General features: G+C 34.7%; 3 protein-coding genes across 3 annotated transcripts in view; 1 reads left to right on the top strand and 2 right to left on the bottom strand.

Moving 5' to 3' along the window:
• Positions 1-343: 343 nt before the first annotated feature.
• Positions 344-3471, bottom strand: LOC106103095 (facilitated trehalose transporter Tret1-like). The gene is made up of 6 exons (XM_013282761.1): positions 3256-3471; positions 2530-2853; positions 2014-2146; positions 1303-1526; positions 791-985; positions 344-565 (listed from the first exon to the last, which is right to left on the bottom strand). Exons 1-6 carry the CDS (start codon positions 3469-3471, stop codon positions 344-346), a joined length of 1314 nt encoding a protein of 437 aa, XP_013138215.1.
• A 5340-nt stretch (positions 3472-8811) lies between these two features.
• On the bottom strand, positions 8812-11430 carry LOC106103121 (facilitated trehalose transporter Tret1-like). Its single transcript, XM_013282788.1, has 4 exons — positions 11302-11430; positions 10739-10962; positions 9740-9934; positions 8812-9074 (listed from the first exon to the last, which is right to left on the bottom strand). The coding sequence occupies exons 1-4, from the start codon at positions 11357-11359 to the stop codon at positions 8835-8837; spliced, it is 717 nt and encodes a 238-aa protein (XP_013138242.1). The 5' UTR covers positions 11360-11430; the 3' UTR covers positions 8812-8834.
• Positions 11431-17934: 6504 nt separating this feature from the next.
• LOC106103094 (trypsin 3A1-like) overlaps positions 17935-20017 on the top strand; it is a 5037-nt gene continuing 2954 nt past the window's right edge. The window contains exons 1-2 of the mRNA XM_013282759.1: positions 17935-18007; positions 18634-18772. Coding sequence (XP_013138213.1) covers positions 17935-18007; positions 18634-18772 — 212 coding nt within the window. The remainder of the gene's footprint in view (positions 18008-18633; positions 18773-20017) is intronic.

The raw sequence follows: 20017 nt of genomic DNA, 5'->3' as shown, positions 1-20017 counted from the left end.
ATAACTTTGACTAATTTAAAGCAATTTGTAATTGTACAAACGCAAATAATCTGTTACATGTTTACTCCTTTTCATAAAAATTTGTAATACAAATTAAAGTCAACACCCCACTCACTAGACAAAGAACTTCATGATCCAAACAGTCGAATAATTTGGCAGAATATTCCTCTAACATTTGAGTATGTCATACCAAATATTCGAAGTAACCGTAAAGAATCGATTAATACAGTGTCTTGGCACATACAAATTGTATTCTCTCATTCAGAGATAGCCAGCATAATCTTTTTCCAAAATTTCATGCATTAAGTCTTTCTTAATCAAAAGAAATCATTCCGTTTATCATCTATTTCTTCCTAAATTCTTCTTCGATCTGTTCGTCGCTCTTCCCTTTTGTTTCTGGTAATAAAATTATTATAACAAAGAAACCTATTATGTTGATACCAGCGAAGCAGAAGAAGGTGGTATATATGCCCAGGGCGGCAGAAATAGGTGCGTACAACATGAGTTGCAAGAAAGTCATAACCCAAGAATGCATAAGCACTAATCCCATTACTTTAGCACGGATCTGGAACAAGAACAATTAAGTAAATACAAACAGCTATCACTGCATTTGAAGTTAAACTTCCTACGTATATATTTAGTTTAAAGAACCTCCTACTAAGGGTCTAAAGCGTGCTGTCTCTTGCTCCCCTGGCGACCTCATTTAGAGTACTCTTAACCGAAGACACCAAGAAAATTAAATATGTCAGAAGTGATTCCAATTTAAATTTGTTAAAAGAATTATTATTACCTGGAAATTGAGCATTTCTGACATGATGATGAAAGGTAACGGAGAAATACCAGCTGCGTAGCCGAAGATCGCACAGACCATAGCCAATACTGGCAACCAGTTAGGTGGACTTATGCCGTTCTCTTGTAGAAGCATGCCACAGCCCATAGTGCCCAAAGAACATGCAGATATTAACAAGCAACCCACCAACAGCGGCTGTAATAAGATAAGCAATTAAAAAAGACTATTGGGACAGTGAAGTGAAAAATTGTATTTGGCGTCACTAGCCGATGATCTAGTCTAGGTCTAAAGAAGCTACTATTAAAATGAGCTTAAGTGATCAACTTCCTTCTTATCCTACTCCTATACGATCGGCGCTGATTTGATGTCATTTTTATAATTTACTTTACATTTTTCGTATCACTAGGAGGGCCTCATTCCTCCTCCAATGAAAGTAAGCAAGCAGTTGTTGTTAAAATTAAAATAAATCTAGGACTTAGGGCTATCGATACATTAATATTAAAAGTACTAACCTTACGTCCGAACCGTTCAACACAACCCATGGACACTAAAGAGCCAATAATCAACATAACAGGAAAGCTCAGGGACTGCAGTTCTGCGCTGATGCTGTACTGGACTCCACTGGACGCAAGAATACTGGAGCCGTAGTTGATGATAGCGTATGTGCCATTGGTAGCGTGGACCGTGATTATGAGAAGGGCCAGGATGATCAGACCCCGCCAGCTCTTGTTCTTGACTAGAAGAAAATAATGCCACATTAAAATGTATTCTATCAATATAATGATATATACAGTAGGACCTCGGTAACTTAAAAAGCTCTATAACTTAAAAAAATAATATGTTCCTTTCCCATCAGAGCCTAAAACCTCTATAACATAAACCCTTGATTTTTGTTTCCCTTGGACTTTAACTTATCACGGTTCTACTGTATTTGTATTTATTAAAAAAACAATTGCTAATGGTTGATTATGTGTATTCCACACTTAGTGACACCCTTAGCCGATTAGATGACTCAGGGTATGTCGTTTAAATTGGTTAAAGTCCTTTTTTCTAGTTCGTATTGTATAACTATTGTGGTTTTATTTTTAATGGATATTCTCTTTCTGATGATTAAATTGTAGTTTTTAGTACCTAAAGTTATAAAATGTCATCACCTATCGTTCTTTCAACGTTTATATGCGTAAATTGCCTTATTATTACAATATTATATTACAAACACTTACATATAGAGATCAGAGAAATCTTAGGAAGTGATTCAAAATATAGCTGTTGCTTTTTCATTATATCGATTTCTCTTTTAACTGATTCGTTGTCGACGTCAAGACCTCTGAGGAAGGCGATGGTCTTCGTCGCTTCCTGAAATAACAGCACTCTTATAGCCGGAACCAACTCGATGGAATAAATCGTGTGCGCTGAACCTAATGTGATCAATATTTATGGTTTAATTTTGTATCGTTGAAATACATATAATTAAGAAAAGTAAAGTGCACCATAAAATAAAACAACTATATGTCTCTTTTTATCCTTCCTTATAAGAAAATGGTGGACGTAGGATGGAGTAAGTGATCTCCGGCTCGCATGCTCGTCAAATGGAACGCACTTCCACTTGACGCGTATCTTCTGTGTCTGGTATTGTACAGATTAGACCACTTCTATAGCATATAATACCTCGTAATCTACCCCACAGTTGCTGTAAGATCATATCATTGGGTACGAATTATATAAAAATCTACACTCACTTCAACATTCCCTTTCTTGATAAGAAAGCTTGGTGATTCAGGCATCGTGATCATTAGAACAATTGTCAATATACTCAGGGATAGTACAATCCAAAGTACTATGAAGTAATCCAGATATGCTCCTATAATATACATGAAGAGTATGCCTAAGTTCTGCGCCATAACAAGTATAGATCCCAAGAGTCCTCTGATGTCATCTTGACTGATCTCTTTCACGTACATCGGGACTACGATAAAGGACCCTCCGGATGCAAGGCCGGCGAATGCTCGTGCTACCACCAAACCCATAGTAGATGGAAACGATAATCTTATAATCCAAGACACCTGAAAAACAGAGAATATTAGTTACTACCGTTCTTCAAAAGGTGACATAGCTTTGAAACGGAATGAAGGTCCCAAATCTAAATTTACAACGGCAAAGATCACGTCAAATAACCATGCATCCCTCTTAATATCTATGGCAAAAACAGGCATAGCTATTTGTTGATAATTAAAAAGATACATCTTGTCAAAGTACACTTTATCGTCATCAACACCACACGACCCCATTGAGGGGCTTGAAACATACCCAAAGTAAGGGGAGACTAGGCGATAGTCAACCACGCTGGCCAAGTACGAGATTCGAACCCAAGACCTGTGGATTACAAGTCAAGTACTCAAACCCCTGAGCCACCGACGCTCTAAGACTCGCATCGCTGAGATTTTAGAGCAGAAAAAAGAGCTTACCGTTTCAAAAGTAGGTACAGCTATGACAGCTAATTTCCTTCCATAAATATCAGCGATGTATGAATAGAACGGCGCGCTGAGCGCAGCAAATACACACATAATGCTGGCCACTAATGACACTTCATTATCTGTTAGTGGTACTCCAATGGGAGATTGATCGGATTGTAGCGTTCTCGTGATAGGCGACATCCAGCCAGTTTCCAATCCGTATAACATTAGGGCAAGGTTTGCTGAAATATAATTATATTTTATAGTTGTAAAAAAAAGTGTGTGTTGTGTAACAGATGAATGGATTGCGTGAAAGGTGACATGATCAAGAAGAGAGTGATGACTGAGATGACGTATGATAGAGTAATGTGGAGGACATAAACCTGTTTCGCCGCTACGGGAGTAGGATAAGGAGGAAGATGATGATGAATTAAAAAAAATCAAACGCTGGGTTTTGTACAGCTCTTTTACATAGCATCAGCGCTTAAAGCTTCGATATTGCTGATTTAAGTCTAAAAACACCGCAGCAAGTGAATACTTGTTAAAAACTAAATAAATAACTTTTTTTTATATTTTACAGTTTAACAAATAGTTAAATGACTTTTATTGTAACAATGTCTTATTGTATATGTTATAAAAACTACACTTAAGGTTCCTTTTAGCGACCAATTAACGACTTATAGAGACGATTCAATTTGCGATTCAGACTCAGAGTCAGTTAAGGGTTTTGAGAATGTATGGATTTTATCTCAAAGAAACCCAGAAAACATGGTAGATTTAATGTGAACAATATAAGGTACCTCTTAGTAATCAATTAACGTTTGATAATACGCCATTAAGTGCGTTAAAAATAATGTTTCACAAAAGTTGTCCTTAAATAAAAAACTAATTACCAGCTAAAGCAAAAATCCATTGCATCCTCGTATTTCCTGAACGTATAACTTGTTTCCTTGTGTCCAACATTTTTAAAAAGATACACACTTCTAAAAAAATTTTAATTTTTTTTTTCTTAAAATACAAATTTTATGGTGAATTGTTTCAAACCGATTTATGTTTAGTCTAGTCTGAGAAATCAAATGTAATGATACGTATGATAACATCGCTTTATATTAGTTGTTTTATACTTACTGTTTATTTGTTGAATACAGTATGTTCATTTTTTCAATAAAAAATATTCACACTGGTTGGCACCACCACACCTTCTGGAAAAAAACATATTTCAAACCACCTTCCAAAAAAGAAGGAGGTAATCAATTCGTCTGTATGTTTTTTTTTTATTTGTGTTACGGCATAACTCCGCCGCTAGTGGACCGATTTTGATAAGTCTTTTTTTTTTTCTTGTTTAATCTATACTAATATAAAGATGGAAGATTTGTATTTTTGTATGTATTGAAAAATAAACGATTTTAAAAACTCTTACACCATTAAAAAGCTACGGCAACAAGGAGTAACATTAGGTATGTTTTTTTTATATTTACGGCGGACGAATTCGCGAGCAACCGCTAGTCTTTAAATAATTAGAGACACAAATTTTTATAACAGAATCTTATACACATTCTTTTTATATTGGTCTTAATTTTTTTTTCATAATATAAGGTGGCAAATAAGCAAGCGGCCACCTGAATCCACCGATATGGTAAGCGACCGCTGCCCATAAGCATCCGCAATTGCAGATGCGTTGTCTACCCTTCATTGACGGAGGAGACGCTCAAAAAGAGGACATTTCCCCTTCCTATGCATCTCCTCCATCGTCAAATCCACTTTTCCTTCCCATCCTTTCCTCTTAAGAAAATGATGGAAAGGGAAGGGGACTAAAATTAGGCCTTAATAAAAAAATAAAATAAACATATCTTGAATTGATTTTTGAGTCTGTTTTGGAACACCCCAAATAATGTAATATTGTGTTATTATTATTTAATTATAGTATGTTTGTTTAAACGTAAAATTACAAGTAGAAATAAATCCTAAACAAACACACAGAGTGACAATCTAAGCTTATTTTATATGTTTAAACAAACGAGCTCGGACATTTTTGGTAAGTAAATAAAACGCGAGTTTACATGCATTAGGTAACTGGAAATTTACTAAGTTTGTAAATACGTAGAAAGTAAAACCGTTGCTATAGTTTTTTTTTAATTAAATGACGCAAATAGGGCGTTCACCTGACGTTTGTGCTGCGTCAAATAAAGACAATGCAGTAATTTGTTAATTTATTACTTATAACTTAGCCCACGACTTCGTCGGGGAGGAGTTGGAAAAAAAAATATTTTAAGTGTGTGTTCTTTCGAACTATGTGCTACATTTGTGTCAAATTTCATAGAGATTGGTTTAACCGTCTCAGAGATAAGTAGCTACAAACATCCATCCATACATGGGCGTCGCCAGGGTCGGTTTTAGCATTATCGGCACCATGAGGGAGATTAACAAGGCGTCCTTTCACTGCAATACAAACTTGAAACCATACTAAGGGTCTGTCCCACCAAATTGTAAATTGTCTAATAACAATCCAACTTGTGAGATGTATAATGGAAATTTCGGATTCCATTCCCTTATCTGACAGTGACGTCATGATTAATCTATCTGAGTCTATCAGCCAGTGGTGGGACCGGCCCTAAGAAACTTAAGGGACGCGCCTGTAGCGCCCTTGGAGCAAAAAATAGCAAGACAAACATTTAAAAAACGATACGTAAGGCGTCTACCCTTTAATAGTCTTTTCAGGTAGGTCCTTTTTCAAATTAGGTCTTTAAAAATGAAGAATTTTCAAACTGGCCACTTTACACCACTAGCGTCGGGCGAATTCTAAATTCAAATTTATGAATGTTTTCTAGTTATTGTTTTTTGAATTTAGTTAATCATTTGTTTTCGCATGGTTGTTTTATTTTTTTTAAGTGCGTTAAAATAACAATTACACGAACTTCGTCTAGTTAAAAAAATTCTTGAAATAGTTACCGCGTCATCTAGTTATGTCTATGTTTAGTGTTACAAGAGCTTTACAGAATTAGCTGTAAGGGATAATGGTAATTTGTATTTCATTTTAAAGGTTATAGCAGTATATAAATGCTCTCGAAAACATAAGGTTACTTGATACTAGATAATATTATAACCTCTAGATGAAATATTTTATACCAGTTGACGTCTAAGAAGGCCTGCACTCCTTTGACTAAACTATCCCACAACTCTTGTGTGATTGTCGATTGTTTCGAAGCCAATTCCACTGTTTAGTTGTTCAACCAAAAATCGAGTAGTGTGAGCACCTCCATATACGCTCATAGGAATCAAAGCGAGACAAAACAATTGTGCGATAGTTTAGTCAAATGTGTGCGAACGCTCTAATACTATAATATAATAATTGTATTATCGACAACTAGGAATACATACATTTTCTCTTCACTACGAATGCATCCATTTTCTCTTCTGTATCTAGGATAAGGCATGAAAACTTCATTTGATCAGTGAAATACCATAACCACACAGAAGGCAGGCGTGAAGTGGGAGCAATTCCGCGTTTCCTCTGATAAGTGTGGTGCCGGAGGCCCAACTTTAGTCCCTTTTTCTTAGGGGACGTGGATTCGACGGTGGTAAAGACGCTTAAGAAGGTGAAACATCCTCTTATGTGCGCCTCCTCCTCCGTCGCTTAAGGCAAGGCAACGCATTCGGTATTGTGTATGTCTATGGGCACTTGTCGCTTCGCCAGGTTGGTGGATTCAGGTGGCCGCTTGCACGTTTGCCACCTTATAATATAAAAAATTATATATTACTATGTAAATATATTACTATGCAGTATTCATTCCAATCGTAACTATATTGATTTTTTTATTTGAAATACAAACAATTGTAAAAAATAATCAACATATAATATTTAAATAATAAATCAGACATGTAAAGCCATAGGAATATAGATAGAGTGAAAATGAACAAACGAATATTACTCAGTCGTAAACAAACTAAACAACCGGCAGACTGTTTTGTAAAGACTAACAAACAGTTGACTTATTATATTAGTAAATTAATATGGAATATACCGTTCGGATTCTAACTTCCGATCTTATGTGTAGGAGACCTAATTTTAGTTCTTTTCCCTTTTTAAAACAGGGAAATCCCTTTCCACGTTAAATCCATTTCTTCTCCTCTTCTCTGCGTCTCCCTCCTGTTGATTAAAGGTAGACATATCTACAAATGACGATTAATGGACATCGTTTCACTATTTTAGCGATTGTTGGTGGCAGTTTGTAATTTATCATTTCATAATAATAAAAAAAATTAACTACTTTAAATAAATCTTCTTTTTTTTCTTTTGATTCTTTATAGTTTTCTTTATCTTTGAATTATATACTTTTATAACTATAAATAAAAACTTGTCATTGGCCTTACTATACATAATACTCAACGTTTAAGTGTTTTATATATGTACGCTGTTGGTTTTTTTTAAATAAATAAATAAATAAATAAATAAATAAATAAATAAATAAATAAATAAATGTTTGCTATTATTTATTTCGTTTTATAGTATAACTTTGTAATTTTAGATAACATGGCAAATCAACGTCATTTGCGATCTGTAGTGCTTTCTCCCGCATCCTTTTACACCCCGTTCCAACTATAATTGTGTACCGTGCAGCGACGCTTTAGTAAAACTTCTTTTTAATGTGCGTTAAAAATACTCCATATGTCTTAGTAGAAATCTTTACAGCAGTGTATGATTAATTAAAATTGCCTAGTTACACTCTTTACCCATTACCAACAAATTTTTCCTTCGTAATATAGACTTAACTAATTCTAACATTGCATATACCAATATTTATACACGTTGAAGTTATGTAAATTAATAAATATAATTAGTACGTAAATGTAAGTAGAAACGGATGCTTAGAGACAACCGTTTTGATAAGAGACGCATATTATTAAGTAAATAACCATCTTGTGATATCATTGATAACTAACGCCGCATAATCTATGTTATATATCATACTTTTAATATTATTTTATCATCTGCATGACTCTTACCATCATCACAAGCTATAAGTCTCCACTGAGGGGCTCGGAGCCTACCCTAAGGCCTTAGAGAACCACGCTGCACTGCGGGTTAACTATGTACTTCACACATATCGTTGAATTTCTTTACCGAAGTGTGCAGTTATCACGATGTTTTATTTCACCGTAAGAACGTCGAGTAAATTATGTAGCGGGAATGTAGCGGGATTCGAACCCAGGACCTTACCTTACCTAAGGATGAATTACAAGTCAAGTGCTCAAACAACTGAGCCACCGACCTTTTACTAGGGTCGATATTACGACCTTTTTAATATAATACGACTAACTCAAACTGCCGTTTCAAACTTAACCTCTTTCACGCATAACTATATTTTTTCTATATTTTCATTTTATTTGTAAAGTAGACGTCGCTAGCCAATGGTTTAAGGCTAGATCTAGCCGTGGCTACCAATATTCTGGTCATATTCGAAATATTTTTAATGTTTTCAGTTCTCTAAGGGTGGTCATGTTTAATTGCCTTATTATTTTTCATTACGTTCTTCAGTTATGATATGAATGATTTAAAAAAACAACAAATTATTTTTCAATAAAAATTGTATTTAAAAACATTTCCTAGCGAATTTCTTTTTGATTTCAACTTCTATCTCTTCGTCGTTCTTTCCTTTTGTCTCTGGTAGTAAGAAGAGAGACACGAAGAAACCAAAGAGATTGAGTCCGGCGAAGAAGAAGAAAGTGGAGTGATATCCTAAATACATAGATATCTGACTGTAGAGGATAAGTTGCATGAAATTCATAAACCAAGAGTATGTAACCACCAGACCCATCACCTTCGCACGAATCTGAAAGAAGATGGATTGAAATTAGAACAAAATTAACGGCTTAACTCTGCATGAGTATACGATGTGGGCGCCGAGTAGATTCACACAAGTCGGGGTCCATCTTCAAGTCGAGGTGAGTTAAGCTGTCTTTAGCTAAATCTTATTTGATAATGTTCATGAAAGTTATCTATAATTTCGGAATCCTTTCCTACTCTAAATTCACTTAAAACAACCGATTGCTTGAGTTGCTATGCATACTAGTTTTTTAAATCTTGCAAATTTTATAAATGCGAAAGTTTAGATGGATTGATGGATGTTTGTTAGAGTTTGTAGCCTAAACGACTGAACAGATCTAGATGAAATTTGGCAAAGACGTAGAGGATAGTCTGGAAGAACACATATGCTACTCACTTTCGTTTTTTTTTAATACCAGGCGGATAGAGTCGCGGGCAACATCTAGTCAATAAATAAAATGTAAATAACACGGACAAAAACGGAAATGTGTCACGTCACTTCCATTACACGAAATAACGAAGAACGTAACTAAATTAAAATCACGTTATAATTGCTGACACAGCAAAACGACTTACTTATCACTTATTCTCCTCAATTAATATTGGAGTCCATATACATTCTTATTTCCAAAAAAAATAAAATAAAACCGATAAAAGGGGTAAAAAAGATACCTGAAAGTTCAATATCTCAGACATTATTATAAAAGGCAAAGGTGAGACACCCGTCGCGTATCCGAAGACGATGCCAACCATGGCTAGGACTGGCAGCCAGCTGGGCGGACTGAAACCGCTGGATTGTAGGAGCAGCGCCACTCCAAGAGCACCCATAGAGCACACGGATAGCATTAAACAGAACCCCATCAGCGGCTATTACAACAGAGACAAATTAGTTGCATAAAATTGTTTCTAGAAAAAAAAAAAACATACAGACGAATTGAGTTCCTCCTTCTTTTGGGAAGTCGGTCAAAAATAATGGAAGTTTGAAGAAAAAAATCTGAATTAATTTTAAATTCGACTGAAGGGAAAAGTGGCGTATACACAAAAATACTATTGTAGTAATTAGGTTCTTTTAATAAAAATCCTCTAATTATACTTCTTACGTTCTTTTTGTAAATATGTGAATGTTTAGATGGTTTTTTGTTAGAGTTTACAGCCTAAACGGCTGAATGAATCTCGATAGAATTTGGCAAAGATATAGAGCATAGTTTGAAAGAACACATGGGCTACTTACTTTTGTTTTTTTTTTAAATCCACATGGGTGTAGTCGTGGACGATAGTTAGTATTAAATATAAATACTTTTTTATACTAATAATTATGTTTATTATGGTGATATCATCACAGACTTTGTAGGTAATAACAAAGTCTAGAAGTCTAGATTGATTCAGACGTTGTATTTTCTAAGCTACAATAAACACTATTGTGTTACTTAAAATGTTTTAAATTCCTTAAAGAGTTTTCTCCGCTAAGTTTATAAATTTTAAATTCCAATGACTTCATAAGTTTTACAACTTTTCACTTGTCAGTAGTGGAAAACATCTTGTTTTGCTTTCTAAAAAGTCGAAGTTTGTGATAGATTTTATTATATAAACTTTTTTATACACCACTAGTTAGCTTTCGCCTGCGACTCCATCCGCATGAAATTAAGACAAATTTTGTTAACAAAAATTTACCTTTCGTCCAAACCTCTCAACTGTGGCCATTAATACCAATGACCCAATAATCATCATGACAGGAAAGCTCAGCGACTGCAGTTCGGGGCTGATGCTGTATGGGATCCCGCTGGCGGCGAGGGTACTAGCGCCATACGTGATGACGGACACCGCGCCATTTGTCGCGTGCACGGTTATTATTAACAGGATGAGAATAACTATCCGACGCCAGTTGCTATTCCGTACTGTGTCGAAAAAAGAAATTGTTACAACCAAAACAGATATAATATATGTAACTAGTTACGCTGTTATGGACGAGATAGTAGGTAGAGTACTGGGTATGCTTTGATTCGATCCTTGCTCGTTTCTTTTCATACTTACATTCTATCTATCCTTAATTTTTATTTTTGTATGTATTGTATACAGCGACACCAACTCTAAAATAGTTGCAAATATATAAGGATCACGTGATTCCAATGCCGGTTTGAGCCCTACTAGCGCTTTAGGCGAGATTTCTACACTACCCACTTGTACAAGCAATCGTCGACATTGTCTATTTATCTCAATTGATTAAAGCCACTTACGTATTGATAATAAAGAAATCTTCGGCACTGATTCATAGTATAACTCTTGTTTCTTCATTGTGTCGATTTCTTTTTGTACAATTTCACTGTCAACTTCCAAACCTCGGAGATTAGCTATCGTCCTTGCAGCTTCCTACAATTGTATCAGAAAATCAGTTAAGGATTTGATTGGATAAAGGAAAATTTAAGATTCTATCTAAAATCCTGCAGTTCTCATTAAAATGTTTAAATGAAGACAGGAATTATCGCTAATTCGTTGTTTTTTTTTTTTCAATATCATAAGGTGGCAAACGAGCAAGTGGCCACCTGAATACGCCAAAATGACGAAGCGACCGTTGCTCATAGACATTCGCAATAGCGGATGCGTTACCTACCCTTAATTGACGTTGAAGGAAACGCACATAAAGAGAATATTTCCCTTTCCTATTCATCTACTTCATCGTCAGATCCAAATTCCCTTCCTTTTCTTATAAGAGAAAGAATGGGAAGGAAAATGGATTAAAGTTGGGCCGTCAGCACCACATTCATCAGACAAAACGCGGGATTGCCACTTCACGCCTGTCTTCTGTGTGGTCGTGGTATTGTACCGAGCGAGTCTACCTATTCGTGCGAAGATGTTAAGCGGGCTCTACCACTGTTTTAAGAAGTAAAGTTCAATTAAACGATAAAGAAACAAACTACAGTATTCGACTAACCTCAACTTTACCTTTCTTTACTAGAAACGCTGGTGATTCAGGCGCTTTCAACATCAAAACAATTACGAACAACGACATTGATAGCGCTATCCAAAGAACTGTGAAGTAATCAAGAAACGTTCCCATGGTATACATAAGTAAAACTCCTAAATTCTGCGCCATAATAAGCAAGGATCCGAGAAGACCACGGATATTATCCTGACTGATCTCTTTCACGTATATGGGGATGACGAGAAAGCAACCGGATGCTCCGATACCTGAGAACGCTCTTGCGACGATTAAACCGACGCTTGTCGGTGATGAAAGTTTGATGATCCATGATAACTGCAATAAAGCACAACTTAGTTATCATAATAATAAATGCAAAAGTTTCGATGGATGTTTGTCAGCGTTTGTTGCCTAAATGGTTGAACGGATTTCGATTAAATTTGGTATAGATGCAGAGCATATATAGTCTGGAAGAATAAATTTCACGCTAACGGAGTCGCGGGCGAAAGCTAGTATTATAAATGCGAAAGATTAGATGGTTGTTTGTTAGAGTTTGAAGCCTAAACGGCTTAACGGATCTCGTTGAAATTTGGTATAGAGGATAGTCTAGAAGAACACATAAGCTACTTACTTTTGATTTTTAATTCCACGCGAACGGAGTCGCGGGTGAAAGCTAGCTAATCTATAAATATCTTAACATATCCTAGTGTTGGTCTAGAATTATTTCATACGTTATTTTTAGTTAAATTAAGCGAGTTATCATCAGGATGTAATCTTAATGAGCAGTGAAAAGAACATTTTGGACATATCAGTATTAGTGCCTAATTCCACTTAAGTTCACTACACACATTCAGTTCTAACTAAAGAACTAAGCAGTTCAAATTTTGCTTAAACACGTTATAAATGAACACCTCATCTGTTAGAACTAAGCATATGTAGAAGGGTAGATGTTAAACATCTAGCCGGCCATAAGCGAACGTGCCAGTGGAAACAGTAAATATTCGTTGCACGGCCACAGTCACGTTTTGTTGCCATGTGGAAAATATTTAATACTTACCCCTTCGAACGCAGTAACACACATTGCTGCAGGTTGCCGACCGAAACGGTCGGAGATGTATGTATAAAAAGGCACACTTAATGTAGCAGTCATGAATAGAATGCTCGCCACCAAAGAGATCGCATTATCAGATAGAGGTGCTCCGATCGGTGACTGATCAGATTGCAAGACTCTAGTCATAGGTGACATCCAGCCTGTTTCTAAGCCATATATCAGCAAAGTGGAATTCGCTGAAAATTTTAACGTTAAACTTTAGACGTCAATGTCAACACTTAACTTTTAATTTATTTCTTCTAAGCTGGGAGCAAAATAATTAGTTCAAGGTCTACAATACATAGTAACTAATGGCCTGACAGACGATGGTGAATGTGAATCATAAAGGGTGTTTATTTATTTGTTTGCCAAAATGCAATGCGTTGCTCTGAATAGATGGAGGGGGAAACGCACATAAAGATGATATTTCCCCTTCCTATGCGTCTCCAGCATCAAGTTCCACATTCCCTCCCCATCCTCTTCTTATAAGAAAAAGGGTGGAAAGGAAATTGACTAAAGTGGAGTCTCCCGCAACATGTTTTGAACCGCTGTCAACTTTCACGATATCAACGTGCGGACAACACGTTGACAATGGTTGGATTTTACGGTAATAGTCAACACATTGTCCAAGTTATCGAAAAGTAAAAAATTTAGGGTATAAATGTGATATCGCTATCTCTGTTTTACTCTTAAAAGTGAGTGAGATGAATGATACATTCATAATTATGTTCGTAATTTACCTATTAAAGCCCATATCCATTGCACTCTTGTATGTCCTACACGTTCAACAGACTGCTCTATTTTTTCTAACATTTTTACACAAAATAAAAACACTCTGTATTCTAACTAAATCAGTCTTAAAAAATATTAAAAAAACTTAATAGCAAAATTTCATCGTACTCATAACTTCTATAATTTCGCGTTAACTATTTTGTAACAATTGAAACAACCACCATACACGAGATAACAATCTTTTATAATCATAATATTTGTTATTTATTATATACAGGATGTTGTATTTTAAGAGATAAAATTGCATAATTAACCTTATAAAGCAAATAGGTCGCGATAAGAAATCACAAAAACAATTTACTTAGTCAAATTATTTATAGTCCTGACTTAACAGTTAAATTCGACATTTTTATAGAAATATGTCAAGTCATTCATTAGTAAAATGATAGTTACTATGTGGCCCTCTTCATTGTGACCATTTAACTACTCTGCAACATTTAGAGAGCCTTACCACCCTTTACATAGAAGAGTTGCATAGGTTACATTATTATTTGCTTTAAGTTAAGAAAATAAAGAAATTAGCTATGAGGTATACTCCATCTTAGACAAAATTCAAAACTTAAAAAAACATAGTATCTATTATTTACGTCATAATAGTAGATTCAATACTTACTAGTTACGGAAAATTTTGTAAAACTACACACGTATTTATCAAACAAAATATAATCTACATATGTTACTCACTGAAGTAAAGGATTTTTTTTAAATTGGTTTAGTAGTTTTTGCAGTTATAGTCAATACGTACAAAAATCTAACAATCTAAAATTCAAACCATACCTCCTTAAGTAAGAATAACAGTAGTAAAGTTGAAATGGTTAAGGGTGTTCAGAATACACAAGTCTGGCGCCCCAAATGTTTCATGCGGTACGTTCATTGGCTGGCGCCTCACACGGGTCGGCGCCCGGGCGCCCCTCACCGCTAAACTCCCGGTTTATAACTGCCCCAGTTTGAGGTAACATGAAATTTTCTTACGATCATCCTATAATTATTGTATAACACCCCACATTTACATGATATGAAATCAGTCGACGAGTACTTACTTCGAATGGAAAATTTTCTCGACAGAGCGAGAAAAACGAAATCACTTGAGCTTACATTTTGTTATTTTAATGCTGACGCAATGCCAGATTCTTGTATCACGAATCGGAGAGCTGAAATATTCGTTACTAAATTAAAATGTACTCACAAAACCTTCGATTGAAAAGATGGATTTGAAAAAAAAAAGACCTTTTATCTCTAAGAGATCGTTAGATTAAATGCAAAATTGGTTAAAGCCATTCTGTTATGCGTTTAAATAAAGGCCTGAATGTCAAGCTATATAATCACGTAAAGGTCATGAACTTATGACATCGTAATATTCCGCGTAATTTTAAAAGGACAGATCAAAAACCTTTACGCGATGCGAAATCAAAATCTCATCATCATCGTCATCTGTCTCCTTATCCTACTCCTGTAGGGTCGGCGCAACAATGTTCTGTCCTCCTCATAACTCTATCATACGTCATCTCAGTTATCAATCCCTTTTTGAACATGATTTCAAAATATCCGTTACGAAAACATGTGCGCATATATTTTATCAACTTGCCCTTGTCCCTACGGAGGGTTGGCACAGTATGCTGCCCTTTCATACATTTGTATTGTTAGGAACAAAATTAGTACCGTGCTGTAGAGTTGGAGCAACTCTAGATTATCGGCATAAACGTCACCTCCCTAGCTGACAGCTGTCAATGTCACTAGAAGTATGGATAGATTGGCGCGTAACTTGAGTTTTGACGAGAAGTATTGCTCTGAATAAAAAGCGACAGTATCAATTAAATAAGTCGTCTAATAGTATTAACCCATCCTTTCTTGAGCATATCCTCTATTCACATAAATTTATTGATACTAAAATAACCATTGCATAATTATGGAGGATTAGATGTATCTGCGATGTATTCATCGGAACATCTGAATTTCTAAATGAATAAAGCCAAGGGCAACGTGTTGTATATCATCATCAACTTGCCCTTATCCCTTACGGAGGGTCGGCACAGTGTGTGCTGCTGTTCCATACATCTCTATCAGTCGTCATATCTGAATCTAATCCTTTCTTAAGCGTATCCTCTTTCACACTATCCATCTATACTTTATTCGGTCGTCCTCTTCCTTTGTAGCCATTCACATTCAATTAACACTTTCTGGTTTATGTCCCCATCGTCTCGTCGCATATCATGTCCAACGGAGCAACGCCTTGTATATATGTATAGGCATGAAAACAAATATTGAATTAAAAATGTAACAGATAAAAAATATTCGGATCAAAACAAATAACACCATTGAATCCTTTTAAAATCGCCAAACAAATAATTGAAACGCGTAAAATGTAAACACGATTTTTAGAACACCAAACATCGTATCGTGATTATTCTAAATTTAGTTTATAACTGTAATAACGCAATTTTTGACGTCAAACACAAATCCGTACAAATATATGTGACAGGTTGATTTTGAGAAAGATATATTTTTTTCTGGTTAAACATTATAATTGTTTGAACTTCTTTAGTTGTTTAAACATTGGCCCTGTTTACTTTTATATAGATCTAGTGGTTATGCAAAATTTCGTAAGTTCACGGCTGTTGCGAAAATTTGTGGAATAGATTTTTTTAGGTTATATTTTAAATTTCACGATTTTTTCTTATTTAGCTCTTCTCAACTCCGTGGATTCTTGATTGTAAAAAAATTGAAAATGTAGACAACATTATTTTTAATTTCATGTCATTTTCAGGACATTTTTTTCGATACTAGGTTTCCTAGTCTAGGTTTCTGATATACAACAGTTCTAATACTACTTTCTTAGTTAAGAATAGTCTTATTATAATCCAAAACACATTACAAATTATAATAAAACTTACAATCATTATTTTGTTAATAAATTCAACAACAGATAATCACCCTGTATGTTGACATGTCAAGTCTCGTGAGCGGACGGAAATAGTACACAAATAAAGGGGCTTACTACGTGAATTATTTATTACATACGACTCGATTGAGTAAATGTCATATTAATGTGTAAATATACAATAAACTTTACTATCTTGCGACGAATATTTTCCACTCCGATACTGTTCTTGGTAACTAATGTAAATCTAACTTCTATTAAACACTATTTAAAAGTAGATTTCGTTTAATTAGTCGATACTCTTCCTTCTAAGCTAATTTCTTAATGCTCGAAAGAGATAGCAAACATGAAGTAGTGACCAAAACAAATGTTAAAGATTCTCAGAGAATTACTTTGCTCATTTTAAATGATAAATTAAAATTAACAATTGTATTCTTATCAAAGATCGATATAATAAATTGATTTTTTTTCATACTAGTAACTTGATTACTCTAGTAATTTAACAACGAAAATTAACTAAAAACATAGATCGTATTAGATATTGAAGCATGATTTATCTTTACGACTAGCTTCCGCCAGCGACTTCGTCCGCGTGGAATAAAAAAAGAAAACTGAGTAGCCTATGTCAGTCAGATTATCCTCTACATCTATACCAAATTTCATCAAAAACAATTCAGCCGTTCAGGCTACAAACACAAACATCCATCTAAACTTTCGCATTTATAATATTACTAGCTTTCGCCCGCGACTCCGTCCGCGTGGAATATAAAAAAAAAGAAAAGTAAGTAGCCAAATTTATATCCGTTCAGCCGGTTAGGCTACCAACTCTTACAAACATCTGTCCATCTAAACTTTCACATTTATAATATTAGTATGATTAAAAACGCAATAAAAACAAAACATTTCATTCAAAAGTCTCATCATTACGTTTATAATATTAGTAATATTACCGGGAAATAGAATAATGCACCTGGCGATCTACGTCTATGAGTAAGAAATCTCATACTGTGTACAATACACGATGGTGTTTAAAAAAACTAGAAGAAACTATAACTAACTTTATTATACCTGACCATTGTTTCTTGTACAAACATCGTATTGCGTAAAACTGCAGATGCAATTGCTCCGCTACCAAGCTTATCGTTCAAACGGGAATTTTTTTACATTTAATATGTAAAATATAAAATAAAATGGATCCTCGGTTTAGATTAGTTGTGTTCTTTATAGTTTATTTTTATAACACTTATTTGGAAGTTGAAACAGGTAAGTGAATTGTGTCTTACTTTCGTCCGTGATTCCGTCCTCGTGAAATTAAAAAATAATATAAAACATACCTTATGTTACTTACTGACAACTTAGCTCTTTAATGGTAAAAGAATTTTAAAAATCGTACCCAGTTTTCGGTCCGGAATCGGTTTTTAACTTATTTAATTAGAATCAAAGTTTTTCTCTTTACAACATTACAGATTTCTACTTAATAAAATATTTGGATAAAAATTTAAACAGTCAAGTATCAAAAAGTGTATTTAATTCTTATTATTTTAAATAGTTTCAGTATATTGAATCGATAGATTTTGTGGTTCCGATTGACGCACTAAAAATTTTCTTCTCGTGAATAGCTATTAATTAATACTTTTAATATGAATTGATTTAGTTACATAGTTCTTGGTTAAAAAAAAAACAAAAGAAAAACTTAACTAGTTAAATTGGAAATGACGAGCTCTTTGTATAAATATAAGAAAAAAGGCGAACGGATGTGATGGTCACTGACGTCACAGAAGCCAGTCGCGTTTGAAAAGCACAAAAATTTACAATTTTTGTTTTTTTTTCTGGTTATCTTATAACTGAAACAAAAGTGACATGTATATATATTCTATTATTCTTCACAGCATCGACACTAAAAGCGGATTTAGAATGCGAATTCCCGCCAAAAATGGAGGAAGATCTAACACATGTGAGAAGAAAAAGATTAACAACGGAAACAGGACTTGTCTGCCTAGAAGATTATCCGTACACAGTATCAATAAGGTTCTAGAATTTTCTTTCTACTTTCTTTTTAATAATAATTCAAGAGTAATATTGCGGATTATTGAGCCAAAAGGCTCGCTTCCATGAAAGTCATTATTTTTTTAAAAGAAGATTTGCGGCGATATCATGAGTACGATGTTGTCCACCCTTATGCCTCCATTTATAATACGGAATTATGTACCAGTATTAACATTTACATATTTAAAAGCAAAGGAGGGTAAACCGCTCCCCGTTTACATTATTCCAGTCCAATTATCGAAGACAGGGGAAGAAAACAACTTTCAAAGTGGAACCCACACTACATTTCAGTAAAATTTTGGATTTTTTTACTGAACCAGCGCTGTATTCGATCGCTGTACTGGAATAATGTAAACTAGGCATAACAATCTTGTTTCATTGCTTGCGAAACTTCTAAAAATCCTTACAGTGACTTTGTTTATAAACATTGCTTGTTAACTTTGTCGACTTTCAATTGTCTTGTTAGGTAATTTCGCAAATGTTTGAACTTCAGATAACAACAGTGTACTTAAGTATGAATAAAACAATGTACTTACGTTTAGGTTAGACGGCGATAAATGCTATGGAATGCCTTTTTTTTAGACATAATATTTTAGATGAATTCATGTACCAAATGAACCTTATGCTTCGTTTAGTATAGTCAGACAGTAGCACAGGTCTGGCATAGACTGTATGCTGATGAAGCCAGTTAGTGTTAACATTAGGCCAGTTGTAAACCAGCGCTAATTTGGACCGCTATTCGCCCCCTTTACCGGCATAATGTAAACACCGTCAAATTCCATTCCAAAAAAAGTAACTATAAATCAGTGTAATAGACGCCCTATTACACTGATTTATAGTTACTTTTTTTTTAATTTTGACAGCTAATGGTTAAGCGAAACAGGTCTTTTCTGAAATTATTTAACGTAAATTTAGCAAAAGCATTGTTGATAATATTTATATTTTAGTTTGGATCAATGTGTTTTACTTTTTCTTTTTACTAATATAAATGAGAAAGTTTAGATGTACGGATGGATGTTTGTTAAAGGGTATCTCTAGACTACTCAACCAATCTCACTGAAGGCACACAAACTTGTTTTTTTTTTTTAATTCCGCAAGAATTCCGCGAGCGAAAACTGTTTCCATAACGTAAACACAGTAGGAGCTTCTGCTCTATAACCTATGACCGATGGTAGTGCCAGTATAGTATTTTATTATCTGTGGTAATAGCTAAGAAGAAAAAGAAGA

The sequence above is a fragment of the Papilio polytes genome, unplaced genomic scaffold (genome assembly GCF_000836215.1).
Source record: "Papilio polytes unplaced genomic scaffold, Ppol_1.0 DF823868.1, whole genome shotgun sequence".
Classification (NCBI taxonomy): domain Eukaryota; kingdom Metazoa; phylum Arthropoda; class Insecta; order Lepidoptera; family Papilionidae; genus Papilio; species Papilio polytes.
Note: the sequence above shows the minus strand (reverse complement) of the source record. Positions and strands in the feature narration are given on the sequence as shown.